Here is a 16,258-nt window from a genome sequence, read left to right on the forward strand (position 1 = left end):
GGTGGCGCTGCCCCGGGGAGGGCTCGGGAGGAGCCGCTGGGCTGCACCGCGGCCCTTGGGGGCGGCCGGGCCGGGCCGCTCCCGCAGGCCTCTGGAAAATGGGTCCCTGGTAAGAAGCAGAGGGAAGACGGGGCCCAGGCAGAGGCGGCGACCAGTCTTGGCAAACCCGAGCTCCGCAGGCTCAGCGCGCAGGCCTCTGTCCCGCCTCGTCTTTGTGACCGGAAAAAAGTGAGGCCAAAGTCCCCGAAAACGATGCTTTTTCCCCACACTTAAGGTTTCTGCCGTGGTATCTTCGACTTTCGAGTGTAAAAGCTTCACCGCTGCCTCTTCCAAGGGATATTCCCTCACATTTGTCAGGCATCTGGGCTTGCACCGGTGTCCTTTCTCCGGGTAGACGCACGATTCCAGACCCCCTCCCTTCTATAGCCTGGGTCCCAGCTGGGGCAGAGAAGCTTGGTAAATCGGGCCTGAAGGATTTGTTGGTGGTCACCACCAAAGAGAGGGTTCCCTTGGCTCACCAAGTTGTGCTTCTGGAGTCCAAGAAGTAGGTCTGAGAAGCAGCGCAATGATGTGAAGACATAATAGGTGGGTGTCCTGCTAGACAGAGGGAATGTTGGTTGGATTTCTGCTGAGTCCAGTGCAGTATTGCATCCCCTCTCCCTGGCCCAGTCTGCCCAGCCAGGGCACAGCAGCTTAACCCACTGTCGCCAAGGTAAATGTTTAGAAGTCATCAGTCAGTGCTCCTCCCTCAGCTCCTAACATTTTATTTTTTTAAAAAAAGGCAAACTTGAAATAATTCTGCTTGCTTTTTTGGTGCTTATGGTCCATTTGTTTTCTCTACAGACTACACTTTCCAATAAGGATTTTTCTCTTTTTTTTTTTTTTTTCTCTACAGACCTATTTTAAATGAGTAATGACATCCCTGCTTAATCACATAAATTCAGGACCCTGCATTTTAAGAAGAATGCCAATATGATTTACAACACAGCTTAAAAAAATAGTTGTGTTGTAGATTCTGGGGCCTTCAGGGTGTATGTCATACGTGAATGCCCATAGCCCATGGGCAGCTACAGCTGAGCTGTAGCTTACTGCTGCTCTTGGCTCTGTTAAAAAGAAGCAGGAAATCAGAATGCCAGCTGGCAACTCTAGTAGCTGCAAGAGAAGTAGTGACAAAATTATCCTGCCAAAATTGTTCATCACTTCTTCCTCAAAACAAAAGTAGAAGCGAGGAAAAAAGGTGGCCTTCAGAAATACTGGATTCTCAGCTGTGTTTGCTGTGCTGATACCAGGATGGTTACTTTAAATGAGTAATGACATCCCTGCTTAATCACATAAATTCAGGACCCTGCATTTTAAGAAGAATGCCAATATGATTTACAACACAGCTTAAAAAAATAGTTGTGTTGTAGATTCTGGGGCCTTCAGGGTGTATGTCATACGTGAATGCCCATAGCCCATGGGCAGCTACAGCTGAGCTGTAGCTTACTGCTGCTCTTGGCTCTGTTAAAAAGAAGCAGGAAATCAGAATGCCAGCTGGCAACTCTAGTAGCTGCAAGAGAAGTAGTGACAAAATTATCCTGCCAAAATTGTTCATCACTTCTTCCTCAAAACAAAAGTAGAAGCGAGGAAAAAAGGTGGCCTTCAGAAATACTGGATTCTCAGCTGTGTTTGCTGTGCTGATACCAGGATGGTTACTAAGAGATACAAGCAGGGAAATCGGGACTGAGAAAAGAAGCAGTAGAATCCAAGAGAAGTAAGGGACCAGGGAGGATGAGGAGCACTTATGAGACTTGAGAGCCAATAGTGGCAGGGTGATGATGGGAGAGTCATATCTGAAATTGAGGGAGGATTTGGAAAAAGAATTATCTAGAAAGAATTTGCTTAATTAAGTGGAATTTGTGTTAGTGAGATCCATGTGCTGGCATGCACCACAGAAAGAACCAGCTCTCAAAGTGCCACTCAAAGTCTTAGCTGGGCTTTCTGCCCCTGTTTTCTGTCCCAACAGATGAACCCACCATTCTACCAGCTTTCCTGAATTAGTGTTTGTGTTCAAAGCCTGTCTTATTACTCTCATTGCATATCTGCCTGCAGACCTGGGTCATGAATTTTCTGACTTTCTCAGTTCACAGCCCTTTATCAATTCCATACAGCGGGGACTACATAACATAGCAATGTGAGGGTCAGAGTGGAGGGCTACAACGGAGGATTTACTGACACTGAGCATACAAGTGAAGACCAGTTAGTCCCTACTGAGGACTGACATTTGCCTTTTGTGTTGAAGAGCGTTCAGTCAGGAAAAATGAGGTCCAGAGGGTGTTAAAGAGGGACCAAGAATGAATGTAGCAGCAATAATACTTCCATGCTTTAGAAGAAGAAAGTATATTCTTAAATGAGAAAAGAAAAAATCAGGAGTGCTGAAGAGAGATGATGTAGGAAGAAAGGATTGTCTTCAGTGATGTTCAATAATGCCTGAATAATTAATGAGCAAGAATGTACCTGCAGTGCTCTAAAAATATAACTGATGAAAGGTCAGAGAGAAAGTTAAGTATCTTTTTTTTCAGGTATCTGGTGCAATCAGGGAGAAAAAAACACAGAGGAAGTTACACACACAAGCCTTTTCCTCACACTGCAAAATCTGTTCATTTAATCTAATTATCGGTTGGTTTGAATGCTTCTCAATAGAAACTCAGTCTTGTGAGTAACAAAGAAAAGCAAAAGGGACAGAAATGTCATATCTCTGAGAAAAAACAATAATTGAGCTTTTAGAGTTCTTTAAAGAAAATTATTTCTGTATCTTTCTTATTCACCATAAGCAGTTAATGAACAATATATAACATTTTATGGTATAATGTTTGCTAGTCTTGAATAAACTTAAAACATGAAAAGGTTCTCTCAATTTGTTACCAATTTTAAATCTTGAAATCCTTTTCTTGACTCGAATTTAGTTACTAAGCCATGGTAACTTTTGCATCTTTAGGATTCAGTGGTATTTATTATGTCCAGAAAACAGCTGAAATCCAGAAAACAGTCATCTTAGTGAAGTACAGATGTTAAATAAGTAGTTAGGACAATTGATTTTTTAAAAGAATCCACATCTTACACTTCTGCAAGTGTGTTCAAACGTCATAAGAGCAGTTACTGTATGCCAGAAAATGAAATAAAAATTCTGACAACTCATTAGGTCAAGAGGTAAAACAGACCAACTGACATTGATCTGATGCAGCAGAGAGAACAAAGAGATAAATCAATTTCCACTCCAACTTTCTGCTAATTAAAAACAAACAGTTCTAATCAGAGGCATTTATATCGTTCCTTCTGGTTTTGTTCTTTCAGGAAGTTAAAGCATTCGTTAAGTTTGCAAAGCAATAAGATCTTGTGCTGATAGATTTGTGCCAATGCTGCCTGTGTGCAGACCAGTTAAGGGTTTTTCAAAGGCAAAGACACTTTCTTTGATGTTCATGTGCCCTTTCCTACAACCTGCAGTGGCAACACTTTGCTATGATAGATTGCAACACTGGGCAAGCAAGGGGAAACTGCTTTACTACCATGTGTTGGGCATGTGGTATCATCCGACTTCTTGATGCAATATCCTCTTGTCTTGCTGTTGTTTGTTACAAGCATCAAGTACTTTGAGTTCTCTAACATCTAGATCAGGGTCTTTAAGCTCCTACAATACAACACAATTTTTTTGTTGTAATAGAATAAATATTTAGCAACAGTAATCATACACAATAGCAATTTTGCATTCTGGCTTGAAAGTTTGATTTTTAAGATCATCAGCTAAATGTGAAATTAATCCTATAAGATATTTTCTACCTTTTCCAGCAGTGCAGCCTCTATGCAGTGGATGTAATGCTTCTTGTAGTAAGTATGTTCATTTTAGTCACTTTTTTTGAAGACACTCAGAAGGAATGCATTAGCTTATGAAATCCTCATACCACAGACTGAAAACTGCTGGTTTTTTGTTTTTTTTTCAGTTGTGGTTTTTTATATTTAATGTAAAAAATCTATACATTTTGTGTATATACTATCTCCAAGTGCAAAAAGCCTGCATGGCTAGGAGACTGAAACCGCATCTAGCAAACAGCTAAGGTGAGAAAACTAAATGTTAGATGACAGCTGCCAGCTGCCCTTCCAAGAGGAAACAGAGATTTAGGAGAGTTGTCAGGGACTCAGATAGTCATTCAGCAATGCAGGACAGATGATACACTGGAGGCAGTGAGCCACGTAGCCAGTTGCCCCTATTTTGAAACAGCAGCCTAGCCTGGAATGGAAAAGATGACACAGGGCCACTCAGTAAGGAAAGGTTCTCAAAAGCAGTCAGTCAGTCAAAACAGGTGAAGAGTTGATTTACTTTGTCCATTTGTAGCAAGACCACTTGCTATTTTACCTTTGTATTTTGATTATTTGTACTCTGCTTTTGCTCCCTGGTCCTCTTCAAGAAGGGTTTAATGTTTTAAACAAATCTAAAGACATATCAAGGATAGACATATTAAGTCCTAATGTTTGTCTCTCCACATATTTTTCTCTAGGGGTTGCTTTATTTCCAGAATTATTAATTCAAACACCAGATTAGAGCAGTCAAAATTACTAGCTGCTTAAAGCATGGAGGACTTGAGTTATCAGGGAGATAAGACACTAACACTTTCTTTTGTACTGACTCCCCCTTTTAAAACTTGATAAAACAGCTACATAACAGACCAACACCCAAGATATAACAGGCTGAAATAACAAATATACCTCTAAGGCGTTCACAGAAGTAGTTATGGTAAGCAGTCAGCTTACTTTGCACAGTCTTGTGCCACTCCCTGGGGTATGCAGACATTATTCTGATTTATCAAAAGTGTCATTAGAATTGTGATCTCAAACTATTCCACTACATGGGTGGCAGTGGAATTGGTGAGTAGTTGGAATATTGTTTTGCACTCAACTTCAAGCCTGAAACTGTAAGCGCTGCTGACTTGTGGTTACACTTACACATTACTCAGCCTTCTTTCACCCATCTTTTATCAGTAACTTTAGTAAGATTTTTTTGTCTTTTTATTTTCTTTCAGGTCAAGAAAGGGTAAAATAAAATTGGGCCCTGTCCTAAGCTATCTCCTGGCACCAGGCCCATAGTGGAATGCTGTGATCTCCTACGGTTGCCAGAACATTTGTGTGGAATTTAAGAAATTTTTTTTGATCTTCAGACCCATAATTGTGTACCGGACTTACTGAACAGTAAACAGAGGGAAGAAATTAATAAAAGGGTGATAGAAGGGCTTTACAGCTTGCTGTCCTCATTTGAGTTCCTTCTGTTCTTCTGAAACAGACAAGTAGACTATATTAGACTCCCTTAATCAGTGACAATAGACCTATTTTGGTATCTGATGCCAATTAAGTCTTGTACGAGTCAGTGTTTCTGCTCGCACCAAGCTTGGTAGGTATGTTAACAGTTTGCTACCACTTGCTTGTCTGTGCTTTGGGATCTATGCCTAACACTTACGGGGTGGCATTAAAAGCTTTCTGCATCTGAGGATGTATCAGCCTCACATGTTGCCTACTTGGAGTGAAGAGTTTACATTCTCAGGGCCAACACTTCAGTCACCTACTACACAAAAGGGAAACTGACAAAGGAATTTTGTGGTTTAACCCAGCAGGCAGCTAAACACCACACTCACTCCCCTCCTCTGGTGAGTTGAGATAGACAGTTTTGTAGGACAAAAAAAGGAAGGAAAAATAATAATAAAAGAATATACAAAACAATTGATGGAATGTGCAATTGCTCACCAGCTGCAGATAGATGCTCAGCCATTCCCCACGCAGCTGCCAACCCCTTGGACAAATCCCCATAGTTTTATTGTTCAGCATGATGTCATATGGAATGGAATATCCCTTTGGCCAGTTGGGGTCATCTGTCCTGGCTGTGTCCCCCCCTGCTTCTTGTTAATCTCCCAGCCTCCTCACTGGCAGGGCAATGTGAGAAGCCAAGAAGTCCTTGACATAGCATAAGCGCTATTGGCAGCAATTAAAACATCAGTGTGTTATCAACAGTCTTATTATCCTAATTCCAAAACCCAGTATTGTATCAGCTATGGGGAAGAAAATTAACTCCCATCTCCACCAAAAACAGGACAGGGAACCATCTTTCAAGAATTGTCTTGTAGGATTTTAGCCTCACACTGCAAAGCAACACAACAAACAAGTCAGAGAGAATTGAACACTGGAGCTGTATGTAACTTGAAGACAACTTGAGACAACCCCTACATTTTTTTTTAGAACCTGCTTTCATAACAAAATGAGTAGTTGTAGTTGTTATTTAATTTGCAAGCACAGAAACTTGTATTCATGCAAGTTTCTTGCTTCAGGAGCAAGATACTCTTGGGAGTATCTCAACTTCCATCATACTGAGAATGACCTGTGCCAATAAATCAGCAGAGGCCTCTTGACATTTTGAGATCAAATTCCCTAGATCTGCTCTTTATCTCCAAACTGTTCACTTCTATTTCTTGCATTTTTTCCTAGCCAGTACAAAAAAACACAGAAAAGGGTTCTGAGCAACTTAACACTTTTATTTACCATTTTATTTATCACAACAAACCCTAAGCATCACCTGTGCCATTCAAGTTTGAATTCAGTGCACCCACAAAAGTTTTTACCAAAAATAATTCCTTGTTGGATTCTTTACAGACAAGAAGTATTAATTCATTCCTGAAGGTATTTCAGTACCTGTCATTATTCTGGGCTTCAAATACATCTGTTTATACTCATCTGAAACTAACTGTTTATCAAACAATGTGAAATAACTATAGAGTTGTTAATTTTAAAATAATTCCGTTAGATTAACTGTGGGGTATTTATTCTGGGGAAAAAAAATCTTTGTACTGTGATTCCTACTGTTTTTTTCCAGCCACTTCTCCATAGCTTTTCTGCCAAGCCTTCAGAATTTTAAATTGTTTAATATCTTTGAATTGAGGTCAGAAAGAGGTCAGTTTAAGGCAGTGTACTAACGGGCTACTATACACTTGGCTAAATGCAATGTATCGTCATCTTTATTTAAAGGAGTGCTTAACTGGAATAGAACATAGTTTATCAGACGGAAAATTTGTAGCATCTCATGATCAAACTCTATCTTATGACTGCTACACTTGAGACCTTTTCAGTGTAGACCATTATTATGCTTACATTTTTCTCAGAGTAAGTTTAGAATTTTTACAATAAATTTTTATGTATTAAAAAATTACAACCACACACAATCTTTCGTTCACAGAGATGTTTATTTTTGTCTTCAATGTTTGTAGGGAATACGATTTCACTACAAAAGTGTCTCAGAGAAACTCCATTCAAAGTCTAGGCTTAAGAATTAAGGGAAAATATACTTTCAGCTGTACCAGTCCTGAGCAAAGTTTAAAAAAAAAAGTTAAAACAAATAAAAAAAAATCCTCTAGTTAGGAAGCAGCACCAATAAAACCAGAGGGCCTCTTACTGATATCTGCTCATGCTTTCTTTTCTGCTTGAGAATTGGCAAAAACTTAGGCAGGAAGAACTACTTTATTAGAATGTGGACCTAAGATTCACAGTCCTAATCACTCACCAAATACTGTGCATTCTTTTACACCCAGAGTTCAGGGCCTCAGTTTTACTTTCCATTCAGTAGTCAGGACTGCTAACAGCAAGACTGTTTCCCCCCCATGGTGTAACATTTTCTCTTAATTTGGTAAATAAATATTTATTTTATATACTTCTTTTAATAAATATTTATTTCCTATCAATACCAAGTTCCTGAAAAGTTACATCTTAGAAGTATACTAGTCATAGCAGTTATAAAAATTCTGATAACATCAGGTCTCAAAATAGCTCAAGTGGCTTACATTCTGTCTTGTTCTTTCAGTGAAAGGATTACAAGCCATTGGTAACACCCAGTACATAACAGTTGGTTTATCCAGGACATTCAGATTCAATCTGTCAAAGTAAATACTTCTAAGAGTCAGAACAGAAAAGGCACTTACTCATTTTGGGGAAGACACCTGGCAGGTAAGATTTTTTATTTTCAAAATAACAAGCCCTTTATCTGACAATAAAATTCTTTAAAACTACTGTTGGATAAACATAAACCCTATGAATAAAACCAACTTCTGTACCTATTCCCAAGAAAGGTAATATTGTCCTTGACTGAGAAACTGAGAAGTGTGAAAGCATCCAGAAATACCCACAAGTTTTATTCACTTCTGTGATATTCCAGTGTGCTATCACAGCTGACTAGAAGAAAGAAATCTCCTCCAAAGAATGTATGTTTTACAAATTGAAAGCCTCAGAAATTTCTGGACTGTTCCTTATTAGATACTTCTATCAGCAATGAAATCTAAGATTCTGGTGTATTATAATCAGGAACATCACCCTGGTTACAACTGATAACCTGTGGCTCCATCCAGAGTAGTAAATCTTTTATCAAACTTCCTTTGAATCAAACCATTGCCTCAGTGATGCTCTGTTTAAGGCACTTAGTAAATATTAAGAGCATCTGACAGTGTTGTTGGTAGTTTTGATTTGTCTATGAGGATGCTCTACCAATGCTTCAAGATTAAAGGGCTAAGGTCTGAAATAATCACCGAAAACAACCATATGAACTACTGGCCACAAAACTCTTTTCAGAAGCCACATCTGTTCTAGTCTGGGTTCTTCTCACCCTTTCAATATTGTTACCCTTTTTCTAGTAGTCCAGGAATCAGACCCCTTAAAACTGGTAGTGTCTAAATGTACAGGAGGAATCTATTTTGCTCCCGACTAGATCTTTAATCAAAGCTACTGCCCTTTCAGCAAATGATCTGTACCCAAGAGAGAAATGTTCATGGTATTTAAAATGGAATTCACAAAACCCTACATCTATCTTTAGGCCAAAAGTCATTGAACCAACAGGTATCAAGAATTATAAAGCAACACACACCTTTAAGAAGTGTGGGACACTGCCTACTTCCAATACACTACACAGATAAAGGAATACTAAGCACACCAAGAAGACATTTTATAGTGGCTTTTCTGGGTATTATTCTGAAATAAAAAAAACAACCACAACAAGAACAACAACATAAAAAAAAACCCCAAACAACACATTTTCTTTGTTCTTTTCCTCTGCCTTTCTGTTGGACTGAGGGTTTTTGAAGGTTTTTGACATTTTCAGTTTCTGTAGCAAAGCTTAGAAAGCGCCCAGTATCTGTGCATGCTCCTTGGGTCTCTTTCTCCAGCTGGCACTGAGTGTATTTTCTTCCACCTTTCAAAAAGCCTCCAGGTACTGCAAGTTCTTTGGCACCATTATGCCTCCATCAGTTGGAAAGTGTTTTGCTTATTTTTCCATGTTTGGAAGTAACCCAGCAAGAGAATCAGACCTTTGCAGAAATGCAGACATGAAGACCAGTAATTGGCATCCCAAAATGCCAGCCGCCTCAGCCAGAATGCTTGAATAGTACAGGATTGGTGTAAGTAGGTCTGCTGAGCAAGAATCTGTTCAGTATGCCAATTATATAGAAAGGACAATGGTGTCAGCATTAATAGATGATCTCTAAGATCCACATACCACTGTTGGTCTTACAAAAACCAAAATACAATTAAAGAACTAGGAACAGCAGTCAAATTCCCCACTTAAAAATGCATGCAAAATAATTATCTGAAATTCACTGCATCCACCTTTATCATAGATGTACTTTAAAAAAAAAGAAAAAAAGAAAAAAGAGAAGGAATCAGAATGTGTTTTCTTCAGAAGTGAGAGCAGTGATACTCAAAAAGTAGATGCAATCTTAAGAGGATTCTCTTGCTGAGATTAATTAATAGCTGAAAGCTGTTACAGTAAGAGATGATCAGAGAGATGGCAGATTTTCTTGCTCAGAGATCTGTGCTATCAGAAACTGGGCTTGGCATTGAAGCATTTTCATTTATTCTGTGCAAAGAAGGATCAGCTTGAAATAGGTTATTCATGGACGGTAGTTTTATATTAGATGCATATAAATAGCATATTCAATTTCTGTATTCCCAAAGTGGGTATTCAGAAAGTAGAATGGGCCTGAGCACTTGCTTAACAGATGCTAAGTGACTGAGCAACTCCATCCTTTTTCAAGTGACAAAGCATCTGCACCTGCCTTTGAACCAAACAGAATTTGTAGTTTGTATAAGCTAGTGAGCTTAGGAAGGCCATAAGGAGTCAAATTTCAATAGTCCTGGTTATATAAATTTCCTTCTTCTATATATTTTTGTATAGTTTTGCTTCACATGGAAAACTATGAGCACGTAGTTAGCAGGTTACCAAAAAACAGCTTAACACTCTTTTCCTCAGTTGTCTTCTCACTAACTCTATTGTATAAATTTGAGCTCCATTGGTCTAAAGCCACAATTCTTAAAATCTTAAAGGTTAAGGGAGCTTGTTCACTTTGCAAGTACATTGACCAAGATCAGTATTTCTACACAGAGAACAGTGTAATTAAAAGATAACACTTTTCCAGGTGGTCTAGATCCTAAAGATGTAGTCTTGAAGGGTTTCTTGCTCAGATGTTCCTACCTCTGTCTAGATATGCCATATTTTCCACAAAACAATTAACTTTTTGGAAGTACTATTTAAATTGTTAACAAACAAATATATTGATCCTGGAACTATATTTTTTTCTGGTGGTCATTTTCTTTTTAAACAGTTGGGACAAGGAATTATTAAATCATGTCACCATTTTGTCTTTTAACAAACCCCAAATGGTACAGCAATCTCTTGTGGTCATTCTTAGTAATGCTCATTTGATCTATGGAATATGATTTTGCCCTGCATCTTTCACGCTTCACTCCTTTAAAGTACAGCTAAAATTTCTTGTGCCCATTAAACTGTCTGCTCTTACAGTCCCCTGTATCAGTGGACACAGACAGTTCTTTCAGATTAGTTTTGCCTGTTTCCTCTAATAAAAGGGGCAAAACTAGGACTGAAAGCATCTCCTGGGGGATTAAGTATTGTACAGTGGTGGTTCAATTCCTTTTCATTTATACAGTTAAACAGAAGCTGTGAACAGCTCCTGCATTATTAAGACTCTAGGATCTGAAATTAATTTATTTGTTCACTACATTTTCTTTCACTGTTGGAATCCAATGGCATAGATCAGACAGAGGGAAGCACCCCTGGACTCCTAGACCTTGTTCACAGACCTACCACAATCTCCTTGCATCATGTCTTAGGAAAGTCACTTAAACATCACTTGCTGTTGGATAACACCACTTACTAGCAAGCGTGCAGCTGTCCATTGCTGTTGCACCATTTACTCCACTCTAGACTGGAAGTTACAATAATTTCTGTAAATCACTGATTTGTAATTAACTTGTGAAGTATTTTGCCAATTTTAATTTAGTATTTAAACCCTGTTAATTCTTATTAAAACATGGGTTCTTCTCTAGACATCAAACTAAGCTCAATATCTGACTGTTTTCTTAGACAAATCTCTTAAGTCTCTTTGATAGTAAAAAAGAAAACCAGCTGAGCTTTCTCAGTTTGACTGATTTTACTGTACAGCTTTTGCTAATTTGAGACTGCTTTGACATAAGTCTGGGCATAACTGCAGGTAAGTAAAACCTTCAGAAGCTCAAACATTATTTCTAGCACACCCAAATCTTAACATTAATATAGAAGTATTCATCTGCAAAGTATCGTATTTGTCTGATCCCTTAGCCAAAACCAGCCTTAATTTTTTATCTTACCTGTCTTTAATCCTGAGTGACCACAGGCCAAATTTACTACAAGTACAGCACTTGCTGCTGCCTTTGGAGAAATTAAATTGTATTTGTTTCCAAATGATTTCTGATATTTGAACAGAAGTACACAGAGACTCCCTAGTAGGCAGCAGAGTCAAATAAAGGCATGTGACAAGAAAAAAAACCAAGCAGATACAGGTAAAGTACCCTGGATGTATACAAAAATTACACAACAGACAGTTCCATGCCAAATCCATCCTGGATAACAAACATATAATCTATCAGCATAATGTGGGGAACTATTGGGCTTTTGAGACAGTAGAAGAAAATTAAAGAATCTCAGATGCAGAGCCATATGCTTGTGTCAAGTTTAGAAGACTTGCCTGAATATTATAGTGAACTGGTGGAAACTAGTTCTAAAAAGTATTCTATCTTACATGGCTACCTAAAAATTTAATACCCATAATATTAACAAACCTGAAGCGCACAAATTATATATAAAAAAAATTTACAATCCATGCCACAAGACATAAAATATCTCAAGAAACATGTAATAGGTTAAAACTTCAGTCATACTCATAATTTCAAGACTTTTAATATCAATAATTTTAGAAGTTTTTTTAAATGTAATTATTTTTACTATCACTTCTGTTAGAATCAAGATTTTACATGGCATAATTTAACCTGCTGCTAAGTAGAACAACTTTTGTTTATCTCCAATATACATACTTAATTTCAGGAAAAAAAAAAAGAAGGATCATAGTCTACAACTGCATATTTGTTCTTTTCCTTATACCACATACAATTAGTGGCAAACTTAGGAAGAGACAAGACTGAATTATTGTATATTTTATCAATGAACTATTTATACTTCAGTTTTCCCCATTTCTCCCCTCTTTTCTTTTCTGAAACCAGACAATCAATCAACACATTTACATGGAACACTATCACACTTGTCTTTGTTGGGTCACCGTTTTATGAACAACCCAGAATGTATGGCTGTTGAAAACTGGGGCATATATAGAATTTAACAAATAATAGGTCTTATGCAGAGAGCAGTCACAGAGAAAAATAGCTAATCAAAACACATTACAACATTAAATTTTCACTTTTTATAAATGGAGTAAAGATGCTTTTAAATATATTTACAGTTACAAAAAGGACTTAGGTTTTCGACAAATTATGAAAGTGAAGTTCATTTAAATTATAACATTATGAACAGAGTCAAATGCCATATACTACTTAGAATTCGTCTACTCTGCTGTCAGCATTGATACATCCCTTTAATCACAAACAGGCAAAAATGATCTAAACTTTGCTTAATGCCAAAATAGGCATCATTGCAATGTAAACGCTGGCAACGTAATAGTTCAGTTAAAACCACCACAGCTCAGTTCTTAGATCCGAGATGACTTGTGTTGTATTTGTGGTTAGAAATTTCCTTTCTATGTCTTATTCCATAAAGAACGGTGAGACTTTTCTGCATTGCTTTTGATTATAACCATACCTGTACCACATTTCTGAGATCATTCTCTAGAGACAGTTGAATCAGAGCCAAATCCACTTCATCCTCCCTTCCTTACAAACCAAAAAGCTACTTATTTCTGAAGATACAGAGATATCTTGTCGGCAGTGCTGGGTGGTTTATTCACATAAAGTTTAATTAAAATACGTTCCCATTTAGTGAATTAATGGTAACAGATTATGATTGGTTTGCAAGGAATTCTGAAATGTGTTAGTATTCATTACATTTTAAATTAGAAACACATTTCATAAAACATCTTGCAATCAAATTTGCTATCATTGACCTGCTTACTTTAAACAGCTTCAGCTCTCTTGTAATCCCTTACATCAGCATATTCTGTAAATAGTCACACCTAAAAATAAAATATAAAAAAATAAAGTTGAGAAGCAGGTATTTCTCTTTTAAAAACTAGTGTATGTTATTCTGAACACCAGCCCAGCCCCCAAAACATTTAAGAACCTTAAAATGCATTGTTTTACAGATACTAAGATTTGGCCAGGTAACGGCATTGAACAGACATCCTATTTAGTAAGATAAAGTAGAATACATAATAAACAGGTCAGTAGTTAACCATCTGAAATAGCCTATAATTAACATTTGATGTCTAAAAAGTTTAAACAGCAACACCAAGGAATGAGGTATGTATGTTCTCAGATATCACATCAGACTTTCATTTTATGCAACTAACTGTATTTCACAACTAGCATCTTACAAAATAGAACAGTACCATTGTGCCTGTAGAAGTACTGCATTAGAAACAGAAAAATACATTACTACAAGAAACCACCAAACATCACAATTGTCAGGGGCTACAAAAATCCATTGTTTTAGCTGTTAAGAAGACGTATCATACGTTGGTAATAATTTGGGGCTGGATTCACTACCAGGAAGGTACATCCAACTTTTACATGGGCTTAAAAATATATTTATTTTTAATGAAAAAGCATAACAGGAGTGTGAGCGCACTACGTCACTAAAAGGAGCTAAATGGACTTTTGTACTGAACCTGAATCTATAATTTAAAATTTATACATGGATTGTACGTATGTATCAAAACACTTATTGGTTGTAAACAAAAATGCAAAATCTGTATTCACAAAAATATTTTATTGGTAATTTTACATAATACCAGATGAGATTGTAAATCTGCTCTGTATCAGCATATTGCTAAGTGCAGTTTATGCCTTAAAATAGGGGACAGTGTTTTTTCATATGATTTATGACACCGTATTTTCTATTAGGCCAAATCAAAATCAATTTATTCAGGAACAAAAAAAGAAATGCTATTGTTAATTCCTTATTCTTGCGCAACATCTGATATTAGTGTAATGAATGCTAAGTGACTATCTGACACCAGATAAATCTAGGGCAAGGAAACAGCACTAAGCAGCAATGAGAACTGCACTTCTGTTACTTTTAAAGCTTTTTCAAACTTTCGTATTTCCAAATGTTAGGTTTTGCCAAATGCATAGTCATCTGAGGTTCAAATATTTGTTACACAACATAGAGTACCAGTGTACAGTGACAAATGTAGTATTTTACCTGAATTGTAAGGTTAACCAATCAACGCTTAGAATGTGTTTTCTATTTTGCTTGTAAACATTACAATAAGTGTTTTAAGTGTGAAAAAATATTGGTAAAACCATCAACATAATTCAGTAACAGTAATCTAGTAAAATGTGTCAAACATTGGCAAAAATTCATACAAATGTTTTATTTAATAACATTTTTCCTATTTAACCACACCAAGTACCAGCAGGTGTTTTTAAGAAGATAATTATTATGAAAATTCTGTTGCAGCAATAGTTGATTAAGTTGATCTCTGACTTGCATACATATAACTATGTTTCACAATTCTCAAATAATACATATTTAGGCAGCTTGAACTATGTTATAAAAAATTAAATTCAGTACATGCCAATAGTAGAGACTCCCAAGAGTTGTGTTAGAATTCACTAAACTAAAAGTGAAAATGGACTTACCAATAACACTGCATAAGGAACATTCAAACCACATTTTCATGGCACCTTTACACATGAAGATTAAAAAGTTGGTCTGAAAATGCTTTGTAAGCATTTATAGATTGCATTTAAATTATTATTTCTACCACTGCACTTTTAAATTTTTTTTAAACTGCATAAATTATGTTCCAGTCAACATACCAATTGTGCATGGATAATCTGTCATAAAAATGTGGTAACAGGTGACATAAGTTATGTATTCACATGTTTTGAAGAGAAGAGACTAAAGAAACTGGAGGAATTAAGCTTTAATGAGATTCCCCATTCAGTGATGACGCTTCTCCTCTGGGTGAAGATGACCTGGACATTCCCCTCTCTGTGTTGTCAGAGCTAGAACCACTCTGACTGTGTTGATCTGCAGAAGCAGCACTGGAAGCAGGTGGTGACTTAGTTTTCTCCTTAAAGTCTGTAATTATGACTGTCAGATCTCCAACGGTAACTTCCAAATGCTGAGCACTACTTCGATCCACATTTTTCAATCTTGGCCTAAATAAAGCGAATAATTATATTAAAAGCACACAACCCATCTTATTAACTTGTCTTCCTCCTACTTTTAGCAGCTCTGGAGAACATATATGTGGACATAAGACTGCTATGTGCAACATGAAATACACAGGAAAACAAGTATTTATGGTACAGTGTTTCTTACAAGTTTTACATTAATATAGCTGAACATAACACAGTACCTTCTGCTAAGATTATTTTAAAAGTGGACCTTATGAACAATGTAACTGTGCAGCAATATGGATGTGTTGCACATGTGAAGATTTTTACTGTTAAAAACAAAATACTTATTGTGGCTATGGAAAGTTATACACATAATCCAGAGAAGCATCCGTCTCCAGAGTAGCAACAATTCTAAGTAGAGAATGATGTTCAATAATGAAGAAATATTGTCTGTCTTTTGAATACAACAGCATAGACAGTGTTAACTTGCAACAGGCATTACTTCATTTCAAAGCCTTACTAGAACTGCTAGTCTATTATTTCAACTGGACTTTTTGTTATAATTCTGGCATTC

The 16,258-nt window shown here is 37.0% G+C and overlaps 1 protein-coding gene across 1 annotated transcript in view; it reads right to left on the reverse strand.

Annotated features, from left to right (window-relative positions):
- Positions 1-13,689: 13,689 nt before the first annotated feature.
- YAF2 (YY1 associated factor 2) overlaps positions 13,690-16,258 on the reverse strand; it is a 4,946-nt gene continuing 2,377 nt past the window's right edge. Inside the window, exon 2 of the mRNA XM_010006278.1 lies at positions 13,690-15,723. Within this exon, the coding sequence (XP_010004580.1) occupies positions 15,486-15,723 (238 nt within the window). The 3' untranslated portion in view covers positions 13,690-15,485. The remainder of the gene's footprint in view (positions 15,724-16,258) is intronic.

This window comes from Chaetura pelagica, unplaced genomic scaffold, assembly GCF_000747805.2.
Source record: "Chaetura pelagica isolate M959 unplaced genomic scaffold, ChaPel_1.0 scaffold108, whole genome shotgun sequence".
Classification (NCBI taxonomy): Eukaryota; Metazoa; Chordata; class Aves; order Apodiformes; family Apodidae; genus Chaetura; species Chaetura pelagica.